The 14,535-nt window shown below is 37.3% G+C and overlaps 11 protein-coding genes across 11 annotated transcripts; 6 read left to right on the top strand and 5 right to left on the bottom strand.

The window, feature by feature from the left end:
• Positions 1–107: 107 nt before the first annotated feature.
• URH1 (trifunctional uridine nucleosidase/nicotinamide riboside hydrolase/nicotinic acid riboside hydrolase) lies at positions 108–1,124 on the top strand (the record flags this gene model as incomplete). Its single annotated transcript, XM_022819829.1, has 1 exon — positions 108–1,124. One exon carries the CDS (start codon positions 108–110, stop codon positions 1,122–1,124), a length of 1,017 nt encoding a protein of 338 aa, XP_022673822.1.
• A 165-nt stretch (positions 1,125–1,289) lies between these two features.
• Positions 1,290–2,834, bottom strand: DIT2 (putative cytochrome P450; the record flags this gene model as incomplete). Its single annotated transcript, XM_022819840.1, has 1 exon — positions 1,290–2,834. The coding sequence occupies one exon, from the start codon at positions 2,832–2,834 to the stop codon at positions 1,290–1,292; it is 1,545 nt and encodes a 514-aa protein (XP_022673823.1).
• Positions 2,835–3,624: 790 nt separating this feature from the next.
• Positions 3,625–5,214, top strand: DIT1 (Dit1p; the record flags this gene model as incomplete). Its single annotated transcript, XM_022819851.1, has 1 exon — positions 3,625–5,214. One exon carries the CDS (start codon positions 3,625–3,627, stop codon positions 5,212–5,214), a length of 1,590 nt encoding a protein of 529 aa, XP_022673824.1.
• A 628-nt stretch (positions 5,215–5,842) lies between these two features.
• Positions 5,843–6,295, bottom strand: RPB7 (DNA-directed RNA polymerase II subunit RPB7; the record flags this gene model as incomplete). The annotated part of the gene is made up of 1 exon (XM_022819862.1): positions 5,843–6,295. The coding sequence occupies one exon, from the start codon at positions 6,293–6,295 to the stop codon at positions 5,843–5,845; it is 453 nt and encodes a 150-aa protein (XP_022673825.1).
• Positions 6,296–6,860: 565 nt separating this feature from the next.
• Positions 6,861–7,238, top strand: MRPL44 (mitochondrial 54S ribosomal protein mL53; the record flags this gene model as incomplete). Its single annotated transcript, XM_022819873.1, has 2 exons — positions 6,861–6,918; positions 7,000–7,238. 2 exons carry the CDS (start codon positions 6,861–6,863, stop codon positions 7,236–7,238), a joined length of 297 nt encoding a protein of 98 aa, XP_022673826.1.
• A 390-nt stretch (positions 7,239–7,628) lies between these two features.
• Positions 7,629–8,666, top strand: RRP36 (rRNA-processing protein RRP36; the record flags this gene model as incomplete). Its single annotated transcript, XM_022819884.1, has 1 exon — positions 7,629–8,666. One exon carries the CDS (start codon positions 7,629–7,631, stop codon positions 8,664–8,666), a length of 1,038 nt encoding a protein of 345 aa, XP_022673827.1.
• Positions 8,667–8,782: 116 nt separating this feature from the next.
• On the bottom strand, positions 8,783–9,154 carry RDL2 (rhodanese-like domain-containing protein; the record flags this gene model as incomplete). The annotated part of the gene is made up of 1 exon (XM_022819895.1): positions 8,783–9,154. One exon carries the CDS (start codon positions 9,152–9,154, stop codon positions 8,783–8,785), a length of 372 nt encoding a protein of 123 aa, XP_022673828.1.
• A 473-nt stretch (positions 9,155–9,627) lies between these two features.
• RDL1 (rhodanese-like domain-containing protein) lies at positions 9,628–10,065 on the bottom strand (the record flags this gene model as incomplete). Its single annotated transcript, XM_022819906.1, has 1 exon — positions 9,628–10,065. One exon carries the CDS (start codon positions 10,063–10,065, stop codon positions 9,628–9,630), a length of 438 nt encoding a protein of 145 aa, XP_022673829.1.
• Positions 10,066–10,310: 245 nt separating this feature from the next.
• Positions 10,311–11,003, bottom strand: KLMA_10305 (phosphoglycerate mutase; the record flags this gene model as incomplete). The annotated part of the gene is made up of 1 exon (XM_022819918.1): positions 10,311–11,003. The coding sequence occupies one exon, from the start codon at positions 11,001–11,003 to the stop codon at positions 10,311–10,313; it is 693 nt and encodes a 230-aa protein (XP_022673830.1).
• Positions 11,004–11,218: 215 nt separating this feature from the next.
• MRE11 (MRX complex nuclease subunit) lies at positions 11,219–13,279 on the top strand (the record flags this gene model as incomplete). Its single annotated transcript, XM_022819929.1, has 1 exon — positions 11,219–13,279. The coding sequence occupies one exon, from the start codon at positions 11,219–11,221 to the stop codon at positions 13,277–13,279; it is 2,061 nt and encodes a 686-aa protein (XP_022673831.1).
• Positions 13,280–13,652: 373 nt separating this feature from the next.
• Positions 13,653–14,495, top strand: PLP2 (Plp2p; the record flags this gene model as incomplete). The annotated part of the gene is made up of 1 exon (XM_022819940.1): positions 13,653–14,495. The coding sequence occupies one exon, from the start codon at positions 13,653–13,655 to the stop codon at positions 14,493–14,495; it is 843 nt and encodes a 280-aa protein (XP_022673832.1).
• Between the last annotated feature and the right edge of the window lie 40 nt (positions 14,496–14,535).

Below are 14,535 nucleotides of genomic sequence, written 5' to 3' on the forward strand. Positions count from 1 at the left end.
TCAGTCTGATGTTTAACGAGTTTCAAGCTATTTACAAGTAGATAAAAACTCCTTGTGAGGATTATTTCAATATCAATAACTAAAAGTAACTGAAATCGAAATTCATTATGACTGGTAGTGATGTTATACCTATTTGGTTAGATTGTGATCCTGGGCACGATGATGCAGTTGCCATATTGCTAAGTTGTTTTCATCCTAGTATTCGTCTCTTAGGTATATCTGCATCCTATGGGAATGCTTCTCCTAAACATACCTTATTCAATACGCTTTCCTTGTTAACGGCATTCGGAAAGCACAATGAGATCCCTGTTTACAAAGGAGCTCAATTTCCTTGGGTCAGGGATGTAGAATATGCTCCGGATATTCATGGTGAGTCTGGGTTAGATGGGACTACTTTGTTGCCAACTCCAAAGGTGTCTGTTGCGGATGGTGACTATCTAGAAGCCATGGAGAAGGCTATCTTGGAGAATGAAGGAAACATCAGTTTGGTCTCTACGGGTACTATGACGTCAGTTGCTACATTGTTTAAAGAAAAGCCTTATTTAAAACAACACGTGAAATACATCTCCATCATGGGTGGCGGGATAAGTGTTGGTAATCGTAACGATAATAATTCTGCCGAGTTCAACATTTGGGCAGATCCAGATGCTGCAAACTTCGTTTTCCAGGATGATGAGCTCAATTACAAATGTATTCTATCTCCGTTGGATTTAACCCATAAATGTATTGCAACCACGAAAGTTGATCAGACAATTTTAGCAGATGGTAATTCTAAGTTAAGGAAACTTTTCTACGAGCTTTTCCTGTTTTTTACAAAAACTTACAAGAATGTTCAAGGTTTTGAGTCAGGTCCTCCAGTGCATGACCCAGTAACTCTAATGCCATTACTGTTGTTTTATGGTCAAGTGGACAATGAACAACTGAAGTTTTCTTTCAAGAGATATTCTTTGACTGTTGATCTCGATACTAGCAGTCCTGATTGCGGCCGCACAATTGTTGTAGAAGAGCATGATGTAGACTCGACTAAAGGTGTAATTGTTGGGCTCGAAATGAATGTTGATTTCTTCTGGGAACAAATATTTGATGCTCTCTCTGCCGCTGATGATTATGAGGACTCGCTATAAGAACGACTATAAAAGAGGTTCACCTCCTAAACTACGTATGATATATGGCCTATTTGTGTCAGTATCTTTTCAATCTCACAGAGTGTCATAACGCAACTCGGTTTCTGCTTAAAGATCAATGTGATTTTTCAAGCAATTCAATAAGGAACACATATTCGATAAAAGCTAAATCTCATTTAGGGTTTCTTCTGTACTACTGCAATCAGTATTACATTTACTTTCAACGTCGTCCTTTAAAGGGTTTAGTTTAATTTTAAGCATCATTGGAGTTATTGGACCAGCTGGTGTTACTCTCTCTTTCCAATTTTCATCCAAAGAAATATGAAAGCTCATTAATGTATAAAACAAAGTATATTTCATTTGCATAATTGCAAGCTTTTCTCCAAGGCAAGATCTCCTGCCTCCATGAAAAGCAGCCATTGAAGCATTATACTTATGTCTTTTCCAGTTGTTTCCGACTTCTTCCATATCAGCGCCCCACCTTTCTGGTATGAATTCTTTTGCCGTTTTGCCCCATGTAGATGGGGAAGTGCCTGTTCCATAATTATTATATCCACAATAAATTTCCTTATTTATGACTATACCAGGTCCAAGCTGGCACTGTTTGGTCGTCTTTCTGTTGATAATTTGGCCTAAGGGAGGATACAATCTAATGCATTCATAGATAAAGACACTTAATTTGTAGCTGTTTAGAATATCTTCTCCTTCTGAATTAATAGTCAATAATTCCTTTCTAATTTCATACTGCCAATCTTGGTATTTTCCGAGTAAGTAAAACAACGTGGTTAGAAGCAACTGAGGATTTTCGTGGCCAGCAACCAAGATGATAACCAAGTTATCTTTCAACTGTTCATCTGTGATACTTTTCAATTTCCATGCTTTTACCAAAGCAGCTCCCGCATTATTCGTTTGTTCATATTTATAGTTCTTTATAAGAGATTTGTGGACCCTATCAAATAATAACGCCCTAAAATCTTCTACATCTCTTCTTGCCTTTATTCTACTTGGTATCGGTAAAATATCCAACATTGGAAATGATAAATATAAGGGTTTGAAAATCTGTTGTTTAACTTGATTTAATTTCTCGTGGAGTTGACTTTTGAGAACACGTCCATTGTCATCAAATCTTAAAGTTCCAATATCAAAGCCAAGAGCAATTTGAGATATATTTGCTAGCGTCAACCTCTGAACCAAAGGCTGTAAGAGAATCTTTCCATCTACGCTCTCTTCTGTGCTACTTTTGAGCAATTTCACAAATAGTTGAGCATTATCAATTAATGGTTTGGAATCGAAGACGTTTAACTGAGTTTGAACGACATTCCTATAAAGACGCCATATTTTACCATGAGCACTTATTATGTTGTTCCCTGTATATTTCGCTAGTACTGAATAAGGTATTTTTTCCTGATTTCCACTTTTAGCGAAAGTGTCCTCGTCTTTAAACATAACACTCAAAAACTCGGGTTTTGAGGTCATAACGTTCCACCTAGCAGCAAAAAATATTTTCACTGCGCCGTACTTCTCCATTGGATCTCTTATGTACCTCTCAAAAATCTCAATTTGATCCATGTTTGTGAGTATCGGTAAAAATGATACATATATCGGAATTGTTGGTAATGCCCATGGTAGACCGACAGGATAGCATACAAAACCTAATAGTAGAATCAACACCACTATTGATGTGGTTATCAGTATGTTAAGTCCTGACATGGAGATTGGTTGTGGTTCTTTGTTTTGTGCTATGATTATTATTGTGACACTAATAAAAAGTCGTTTTTGATTTTTATGCTATTAGAATTAAAAGTGACTTTGAGAGCTTTAGAGACTTGACGTTGCATTTCAAAATTCAAAAATGAACTAACAAACTATATACCCATTATAACTATATCAAATCTGATTGCATAACAATAGGAAATACCACAAGTCCTCACTAACAGAAGCCAACTGACATCCGAGTAAATAATGAGCACAATTTTTCTTTTCTCTTCGACGTACCGAGAAACAAAAGGCACCAGTTTTTAGGTATGCATGTAAGCTACTGCATATTCACCGATGCATGAACACAGTAAGACCCTAGCCACTCCTACGGCAGAGAAAGAACATAGAACTTATTCCCCATCGTTAACATCTTTACCGTTTTTTTTTCCTGTAGAAGTTTACGCGAGGGTTTCTGAAGTGACATTTTTACATCGAAATACGTCAATATAGAATATTTATTTACATTTCTATTATCAATGAAACGGCAAGCACCCCATCAACTAACAAAAAACAGTACCGATGGTTATGCATACATAGCTCAACAAAAGAGCCTTGTGTGATTAGAGTTACGAATCCATTTCAAAACCGAATAAAGAGTTTATATAAATGCTCAACGACTCTTGGTTATAATCGTTCATATGCTAACATCTGTTACTATATATCTATATACTTGACAGTACAGAAGAGATCATAGATACCAAGGCAAATATAATACCCCAATAAAAGTTTAAAACTCACAAACATGACTAATGACAATTTACCTGTGATTAAAGAAGCTAATCATCCTTACTCAGATATTGAAATCTCTCACGGCAAAACCAAAGATGACATGTCTACGTATTCAAAGTTCTTATGTCTTTATACGAGACACCCTGAAACTTATGAGCTATATTGCATTCAAGATAAGCAAAGCTGCCAGTTTACCGAGAATTGGGACAGCATTGTGTCTCTTTTAAAACGTCATCCTGCAAAGGTGAACAGCCATGGCGTTAGGGAGTTATTGATAAGCGCAGAAGAAAGCAATGCGATGACACCCTTTGATGATATCGGTATTAAAGTTTCCGAATACCAGCTTGCTAATGAAAAACAGGTCAGGGGTGTAATCACTACTGTTGAAAACGAGAATAAGTTTAATGATTGGTTTATATATCATATCTTAGGAAAATTAGAGGTTGGATATAGCTGTGAACCAATTGTTGAAAACACGATGGATTATGCCGAATTGTTTACTCAATATTTTGAGGACAACTTGAAAAATGCTATTGAAGACGATGAATGGGTTTCCATGAAAGGTAGAGAATATTTCAAGGAAAGAGTTGAATATTTTACCAATAGGTATAAACGTATCGAATGTATTTTGCCTGCTTTTCCATGCAAATCTACCAACTTGAACAAGGTGCATGGACCAATACCGGACAAAGGTGAAGAGTTAGCATTTGCGAACTTGATCAAAGCTACTAAAGATGTTGGGAAATTCTACCCTCCAGGTTTAAAGGTTTGGATTGTGAGTGATGGGCATGTTTTTAGCGACTGCATTGGCACTGATGACGATGTCGTTGACTCATATACTGCTCATTTACATGCTCTATACGAATCTATCGCAGAGCCAGGAGTGGATGCAATCGGATTCAAAGGATTAAAAGACCTCTTCTTCGAGGGTGAAACTGCTGAGTCTTTCAATTCTGAATGGATAGATGAAATTGAATTACCCCATTATACTGGGACTAAAATTGCCCCCGATTCTGAATTGTGTAGAAAGATCTTAATGAAGGGTTGTGATACCGAAAATGGCAGATTGAAGAAGCAGTTGAACATCCCTGAACACCCAAGATTACATTTATTTAGAGGATTCTCCAAATTCATGTCCGAAGACTTGTGTTTGTTACCATACTTTGATGGAATGTCTAAAAAGGGTTTCAAAAAGATTGTGGCTAAGGTTGCATTTGAGATGATTAAGAGGAATGATGCTTACTCAAACTTGGTCGAATTGGTATTTCCACATCACTTGAGATTATCAATTCATGCCCATACTAACAGTGGTCCAAAATTCGGTATCAAGATCATTTCGAACTCTCAATGCAAAACTATTAAATCTTTGGATTGTGAAGAGGAGCCTATCTTTGATGACTTGTTACATATCCCAACACCATGGCACAATTGTGTTATTAAGCTCGAAGATACCGAACGTTTTTATTTAACTAAGAGCAAGGTTGTCATGGATGCTATTAGTAACGGAAGTTATATCGGCGAATGGGTGAAAACCGATGTTAACACTGGTATTGGTGGCCATTACTTGCTCAAGAGAGTTAAGAAAGTTAATAAGATCAATTGAACAAAAGAATTTTGTTTTGACGAAAAGTATCCAATTTTTTTTTAATTATCCGATTTGCTCAATTATTGTCTTATTAGATTCGACTACTTTACTTTTATCATTTCCAACTCCCTTCCCATTTAATCATGATGATATCCAAATACCTTTGTTCCTTCCCAACTCTTTGTAGTGAAAGATCTCTTTCACAGTTAGTTCGTTGTTTCATGATTCGTGTTTTTACATCGATGAACGTAATCTTGTTATCTGATTACCTGTATTTAATGTACCGAGGTTTACTGATTGTCTCTTCCATCATCTCTTCATCATTTACAACAGATTTTTCCTTTAATTTGCCAAGGATAATCTATGTAATGAAATCTGAAGATAAAGATGTGGAACAATTGTGTTTACCCCATACTTATACCCCTTTGAAATAGAATAAATATTTTTCCAATAAAGAACAGATTTGTCCACAGAAAAATAATGAATGTAACGATATGAATTAGATTATAAGTTCACTTATTCAAAGTTAGGTTCTAACATCGATTTGATAGTATGATTATTATTTTTTCTTTCTATATTATACAAAAGTTTGTGGACTTCATTTTGTGTCATGAAGAAAAGAGTATGGTATGGGCTAGTAGCTGTATCATATCACACCCAAATAATCTTCCTTGATACTACCAATAGCGTAAATAGAGTTAACTTCGGATCTCGCACCAACAATCTTTAACCTTACTCTAGAACCCTTTGTAATAATTTGTTCCGAGGATTGATAGGAAGGAGGATTGGACCCACTGTTGAATGTCAAGTCTTCAGGCATTAAGAAAGGAGAAACAAAAACAGAGAGCGGTCCCACTTCTACTTCAAAACCTAGATTGGTACAACTAGAGACAATACCATCAACAACTTCTCCCTTGAACGGCTTCCATACCACTGCTCTGTATTTTACCGTGAATTCTGCCGACCCATCCGTAGGTAGAATCCGTCCACGTTCAATTTCAATATTTTCACAGTCCAATACACAGAGAATGTAACCAAACTTACCGGTACAAGTTCCTTCCACTTCCTGCAACAACTTGGTTTTCAAATACCTCTTCATCTGAGGTCCAAAAAAGGAGGGATGAAGGGTTATGTTCAATGATAAATCTTTGAAGAAAAACATTTTTACTGATTCTTATTCAAATATCCTTAGAATTCTCGAGTACCAGACCGATTACCTATATATTCTTCTTGTTCGTGTTCTAAAAACAATTTCAATGGCGAGCCTAACGTCAACGAAAATATAATACAACAGAGTTCCAAAAACTGTACTTTTACTCTTTCCTAATTGGTTGTAGATAAAAAGCTGAACAACTTCAATTCAGTTAACAGGGATGGCCAATTGGCTTTGACTGAGTCCTCCCAAATCTTCTGTGTTGCTTCTATATAACTTTCACCTCTTTCAAAATGGTTTAAGATGATTTTTTTTTCAATGTTGAAAGAAAAAACATTGTCTCCGGGTAATAGCAATATCAACAAAAGTTTTGATGAAGATCATCATTAAGATGCTTCGAGACAGTTAAGTGGTTGAAAACTATTATAGAGCTGTTAGGTGCATTTTCTTTTAATTGAGACCAGTAAAACTTCCACAAGAAGGGATACAAACATACGGATATCAAAAAACTATGATTACCAAATACTTCACCAAAGCTGTCGTCAAATTCAACCCATTTGGTAAAGAAGGTATGTGAAATTTCCAGCATTATGACTTAGATATAAGCAATTTACTAACCAACCAACTTGAATTCAATGTATTAATAATAGCTAAAACTGCTAGATTATTTCTGAGTGCCATTCCACCAGCCCAGAGAACCAGCGGGCTACAACTACAGAATGAGGTTTTGATGGCTGGGAGCACAGTGAAACCAACGGTGAAGGTTGTTTTCAAAGATAAAACAGAACTACAGGCAGACCCAACCAACATGAATTTCACGGAACTATCGAACTATTTCGATCGTCACTCTAGAAAGCTTGCTTTAAAGGAGAGTATTGAGTCTCAGTAAATGCGTTTTATGCGAAACTTCTGCCATTATAGCTTGATTCTTTAATATAGACAAGGGCAAAGCTAAATACGAAAGTAGATTAAAAAAACATGTACATAGATTTGGATTAGTTCATATAATTTCAAGAAGCTAATATCAAGGAAACTCGTTTCTTGTATACAAGAAGTTGGAAGTGGTAAGGCCTCTCTCTGCCCTTCCTTTCATGGTTGTTTCTTCTTCGTTATTTCTTTATTATAATATGTACTATTAACGAAAATTTTATGATAACCAAAGATGAGATGCGATGGATTTGGTAAAGAAGGGAAGGAATCAAGACAAGAAGCCTTGATATCACGCTGTTATTGAACTTAATAAGTAGTACAAGGTTTCGGGAAATCAGATCATTCTAAGATGTCCTTTTACTTCAAGAATATCAAGCCAGAGCTTCATTCAGATGAGGATGATGAGGATGAGCTTACACATGCTATTAGAAGAAATGAAACCTCGAGCGATGAGGGATCGGATAGTGAAGACGAGTTAAGAACAATCTCCTTTGGGTCGTTAAAGAAAGCCGATGACATGATGGAAAGCGAGGAAAAATCCAAACGCAAATCTAAGTCTAATTCTAGAGCTAAGACTGCAACAGCAGGTATAACCAAGAAGAACGATGCCCTAGAGAAACGCAGAAAGAAGCAAGCAGAAGAGGATATGAAAAGAGAAGAACACAGGCAGAAACTCAAAGAACAGCAGGAGAGAGAAGAAGAACAAAAATCTGCTGAAATCAAAATGTTTACTGAAGAGTCGTTTGATGAAGACAGTGAATCAGATAGCGAAGGTGGGTTTTTCGAAGGTGATTCAGCAGACGAATATGGAGACAACCGCCAATCCAATAATAACTCCAAGAAGAAAAAGGGTAAAGGAAAGCATGCCCCAAGTGAGGCATCGTCCAAAAAGAAGGTGCGCACAATACGAAAAATACCAGGCTTGGAAGAAAATAAATCCAAGTCTATTTACCAAGATATCAGGTTTGACAAAGCTCTAGGAAGGCCCGAAGATATATCTAAAGTTCGCCAACGGTACAGGTTTTTGGATGAATACAGACAGAAGGAGATTAAAGAACTTGAAACGATGCTCCGCGACAAAAAGTTCTTGAGTAAGATAAGTGAGAGGGAAAAGACAGAAATGGAGCAACAGGTTAGACAGATGAAGTCGAGATTAGAAACTGTCCAGGTTATGGAGATGGAGCAAAAGATTGTGAAGGACTACGAAGCGGAAATAAACAAGAACAACAAGAACAAGTTCCACTTGAAGGAATCGGAGAAGAGAAAGGTGATACAAAAATGGAAGTTCGAGCATATGAAGGGGAAGCAAAGAGAAAAGGTGATGGAGAGAAAGAGAAAGAAGAGACTAGGGAAAGAATTCAAACAATTCGAATTCCACAAGAGGTAAACAAAAACAAATCTATAACGAAGGCTAAAGATAAAACTGTATATAGATTTTTGTATTATAGACTCTATTTTATTCACATTGAATATTGATTAATTTTCCAATACTATTTATGTACGCTATTCTTTCTTTGATACTGGTGACTTTTGCAACCATTCGTTAATAGAACCGGGCCACACACCGGTCTTCTCGTAACCATAAGATCTAGCTAGCTCTTCGGCCGCCTGTGCCCTGATCCCGGCAGCACAGAAGAAAATGAGCTCTTTATCCTTTGATGGCTTAGGGATGTGGAAAACATTTTCAAACTCTTCCTTATCTAAGCTCAATGCACCAGGAGCTGTCTTCAATGGCAAATTAATGGTATGAGGCAAAGCAAACTCTGCTACCTCATTGGGTTCTCTTACATCAACTAAAACCTTCGATGGATCCGGCTTCGTAATAAGCTTCTTAATATCCTCAAACTGATACACCTTGGCTGGCAAAGTAGACATAAACCTCACCCCATTAGCACAGCTAGAAACTCTTGATATGAAGTTACTCCTTAACATGATAAACTCGTTGCACTTAAACTTCTTAGGTGCTTCAGAATCATTCCCAAACAAAATCTCCACTATAACATGTAAATCTCTTCTTTACTTTGTGTGGTCTATCTCAATAAGACTTTTTTTTTTTTTTCTTTGTTATATTATAAAGAAATAGCGATGCGATGAGATGTGAGCTTTTGCCCTGTTTTTAGATGAACGAATGACAGCACAATATTATGAATATTACAGGGGCGATATGGGAAACGAACGCTAGTGCTATATATATAGTTAAACATACATCACTATTTTATTATTAGCTAATAAGAACTATTTGCTGTTTCTTGTATTATTTAAATTAGTAGCTTTTCTACGTAGTCATAACTAATTAATTTGGGTTGCATTTTAAGGGAAGCCATAGTTCCAGCGATTTCTTAAGCCAATCAGAATTGGATCTTATCTCCATGCTTAGAGACCCAGTCGTTAGTAGAGCCGGGGTAGATAGAGGAGTTAGTGTAACCTTTAGAAACTGCCTTGGCTTGTGCGCCCTCTGCCCTGCGGCCTGCGGCGCAGAAGAAGACCAACTCTTTGTCTTTTCCTGGCTTTGGGAAACCGAACTTACTTTCGAACTCTTCTTCATCATAAGACAAAGCATCTGGACATGATTTGTAAGGCATGTTAAAAGAGCCAGGAATCTGTACTATAGAGAATTCATTTGGTTCTCTAACGTCAATTAGAAGAGTGTTCTCAGGCTTGCTTTTGACTAATTCGACCATGTCGTCAAAGTCGTACTTTTTGCCGTGGTTCTCATAATGAGGTTCTTCTTTTTTAGGTGCACTCTCACCCTTCCAGGCTTCGATAACTCTGTTCCAGAATGTCATTCTTGCAACTGTAGCTGATGTGTTGGACGTACCTTGCTGTTTCTGATTTAATTTGTCGCTTTGCGGTGTGATGGGTTGATGAAGAAAAGTCACAATGACATTTCCCTTTATAACGAAAAGCCGTACATTAAGTGAGGTCCGGGTATATAAAATAGTGTATAAAGAAAACGTATAGCGTATTTAAATCTATCGATAATGAGTACCGGAGACAGGCTTAGGAACATAAAGATATGGGTTCATTTGTGCTATCTTAGATTGAGATCGCTGACGATGAATTCTCCGGAGCCTAGGTGTTGGGTGTTTCCGACACGTCTAACAGCGAACTGATGGTCGGCTTTGTTGTAATCAATGATGGTAACAGAGGTGTTAAAAACGATAATTTTACTAGCATTTTGCTCGTCGTAGTTTAGCAACCGTAGTATTTGTCTGATTGCACCACCATGACTTACAACTGCTAGATTCTTATTGGCAGCATTTTTAGTCACAATGTCGTTAATCACGCCAGACAAACGTTCTTGAAACACATGCGCATCTTCACCGAAATCACGGAAAGAAGGTTTCCCCATTTTTTCAGCATAGGCCTCAGCATCTCGCAAATACATTCCTTCTATCACACCCATGCATCTTTCTCTTAATTTGTCGGTGGTAACAATTTCAATTCGGTCCCGGTCCTCGAAATGCTGGAGCATTGAATCGACGGTTTGCTGGCAACGCTGAAGGTCACTGGAATAAATCTTGTCGAAATGGATATCTCTTTCCTTCGATAAGTATTCTCCCAATTTGGATGCCTGTTCACGACCCGTGGCATTCAGTTCAGTGTCCTTGTGCCCTTGAAGAATTTTATTCAAATTTGAGTCAGTTTGTCCATGTCTAATAACGAACAAACGCAACACGTTATCATCGTTATTTGTACAATAAAAGGGTATGTCTGCTGTCATGTCGATTATCTGCTACAGTAGAGAGGATTACTGGCAACTCACTGGAGCAGCGTTTGTCTCTTGTTGTTTTCGTTTTGTCGTTTTAACCACATCACGAGCTTGTAAAAGTAAATAATAAGTGAGTTAAATAGTCAATTTGAATTTGAAGCTATAAGTTAAGGTCAAACCCACGATGCCACGAAAAGGCGGATAAAAGAAAGACAGCACAGGTTACCATGGAGGCGATTGAGTCGCTGGAGAAATTTCCATCAGATGATACAATACGTATTTTGATTACCACAGATAATCACGTTGGCTACAACGAGAATGATGCCATTGTAGGAGACGATTCTTGGAAGACGTTTCATGAAGTCATGACCACAGCCCAGGATTACAATGTCGACATGGTATTACAAAGTGGAGATTTATTTCATGTTAACAAGCCCAGTAAAAAATCAATATACCAGGTAATGAAGACTCTTAGGATGTGCTGCATGGGGGACAGGCCGTGTGAACTAGAGTTTTTGAGCGATCCAGCGGAATGCTTTCGTTTCAACGACTTTCCTGGTGTGAATTACGAGGACCCCAATTTGAACATTTCTATACCTGTGTTCAGTATCTCAGGTAATCATGATGATGCTTCAGGGGATGGATTATTGAGCCCTATGGATATCTTGCAAGTGAGTGGCCTTGTGAATCATTTCGGTAAAGTGACAGAGGCCGACAATATAGAAATAACACCATTATTATTCAAGAAGGGCGTTACAAAATTAGCACTATACGGTCTAGCTAGTGTGAGGGATGAAAGACTTTTCAGAACTTTCAAAGAAGGTAAAGTAAAATTCAATATTCCAGATAGTCGGGACGATGATGATTGGTTTAACCTCATGTGTGTTCATCAGAACCATACAGGACATACAAATACTGCCTTTCTACCCGAGACTTTCTTACCAAATTTTCTCGACCTAGTAGTATGGGGTCATGAACATGAATGCATTCCACATTTAGTACATAACCCTATCAAGGATTTTGATGTGTTGCAACCAGGATCAAGTGTTGCGACATCCTTGTGCGATGCTGAGGCAAAACCCAAACAAATATTTATATTGGAGCTGAAGAACAATGAAAAACCATCCTTGATACCAATACCATTAAAGACCGTTCGTCCTTTTATAATGAAGGACATATCTTTACGTGATTTTCCTCAATTAAAACCGCTCGATAAAAGCTCTATTAGCCAGTTCCTTTATGATCAAATTGACGAGATGATTCAAGAAGCTGTTCAAAGTAACAACGAGGAAAACGAGGATGAAAGTGGGACAGTACTTCCCTTAATTAGGCTCCGAGTTAACTATAGTGGTGATATAGACTCACAGGTTGATTATCAGGTGGAAAACCCAAGGAGGTTTAGTAATAGATTCGTTGGCAAAGTGGCCAACGCCAACAATGTGGTTCAGTTTTACAAGAAAAAATCACCATCGGCATCTAAAAAGAAGAAATTAAAATACGACTCATCAGACACTTCACTCATTAGTGATCAAGAAGTTGCTGATTTACAGGTACAAACCCTTGTTGACGACTTTTTACACAAGATGCAGCTTTCCTTACTACCGGAGTTGGGATTAAATGAAGCTGTTCGTCAGTTTGTCGAAAAGGACGACAAAACTGCTCTTAAAACATTCATCGATACAGAAGTCTCCCATGAGGTAGATATATTGGCTCAAAATAAAGAACTCATCAACACAGATGATGATTCGAACTTAAAACAATTATTGAAGGAAGTAAAGAGAACAAACACAGTAACAAACACTAAAAAGAAATCAAACCGATACTCGAATGTTGATAATATAACGTCAGATGACGATTATAATATGGAAAATGAATTTCCTTCCGAATCACGGAACACTGCCCCTACTGGTGCTTCGCAATCAAAACGGAGTGCAAACTCTGGCAGAAAAACACGCTCAACAAATAGAAAAAGAGGCTTTGAATCTGAGTTGGATAGATCTGAATCTGAATCTGAAGTTGATGAAGGTGTTGATAACATTCAAATATTATCTGAAGGTGAAGAGGAGGCTAAAACCAGTAATAGTGACGACGAAATTGTTGCTATACTAGATAACCCAAAATCACCGACTATCCAAAAAGCCAGACCTACAAACACATCAAAAACAAACACTAAGAAAATGGCAGCAGAGACCTCTAAACAAAAGTCCAGTACTCGAGGCAAAGGAACCCGCACACCAAAAAGTGATGCCTTAAGTGAATTGTTGGCAAGAAGAAGGTCTAAACAATAATCCAATCAACTAATAACTAATAACTAATAAATATTAAATAATAAATTCAAATAATAAATGAAATATATTGCATTATTAACGTCTTAAAGCCAAATACACCTTACCTACTATACCCAAATCATTTTATTCAATATATTATTGACTGTCAATCTTTTTCGAAGGAGATGAGAATCTAGGCTTTGACACTTTTTTTTTTTTTTTTGAATATGAAAGAACTGAATAAATTCTATAATAATACGTACGTTGTGGACAAGTAGCTGATTTGCAGTTGAAAACCCTTCTAATTCATTGAATTGGCTTGCAAAACATCCAGTAAAGATCACTTTGTATTTTAAGATCAGCAAAGGCATATTAAACCAAAAAGCGAGTCATTATGCAGAATGAGCCTATGTTTCAGGTCCAAGTCGATGAGACTGAAGACACAGAATGGAATGATATTTTAAGAGCCCACGGTGTTATTCCAGAAAGACCACCCTCTCCAACAGCACAATTAGAAGAAGCATTGGAAGAGGCTCTAGCAAAGCAACATAATAACAGATTAGAGGGCAAAGATTTATCTGATCTAGAGGATTTAGAGGACGATGAAGATGAGGATTTCTTGGAGTTCTACAAGCAAAAACGTTTAAATGAGATCAGACAACTACAGCAAAAGGCAAAGTTTGGATCTGTGTATCATATCAGTAAACCGGAGTATAACAAAGAGATCACCGAATGTAGTAAAGGTGAAAAGAAGTCCCAATATGTTGATGACAACAAAGATTTGGAGAAGGAAGGCGTTTACGTATTTGTTCATTTGACTTGTCAAGCAAAAATAGAGAGCAGACTTTTATCAAGCATATTTGAAAAAGCTGCGGTGAAATTTCCTCAGATGAAGTTTGTTGAGATACCAGGTAATAGAGCTATCGAAAACTACCCTGATAGTAATTGTCCAACATTGATTGTATATTATAGAGGTGACGTTGTCAAGCATCTTGTGACTCTTCTTGAACTAGGTGGTAAGGACACTACCCTAAACGATTTTGAAAAGCTAATGGTTGACATTGGTGCTGTTGATGAAAAAGACGATAGATTAATCATGAATTATGAAGACGATTTTACTAAGGAGGAAAAACATTTGAGGTACGGAAAAAGTGGTATAAGATCGGGGATTATGGGCAAGTTCAATGTTGGCGTGGGTAGGAACGACGATAATGACGACGATGATTTCTTTGATTAGATAGAACTTTATTGTACGCTACCGTTAATGTACTATGTAC

This window comes from Kluyveromyces marxianus, chromosome 1 (assembly GCF_001417885.1).
Source record: "Kluyveromyces marxianus DMKU3-1042 DNA, complete genome, chromosome 1".
Taxonomy (NCBI): Eukaryota; Fungi; Ascomycota; class Saccharomycetes; order Saccharomycetales; family Saccharomycetaceae; genus Kluyveromyces; species Kluyveromyces marxianus.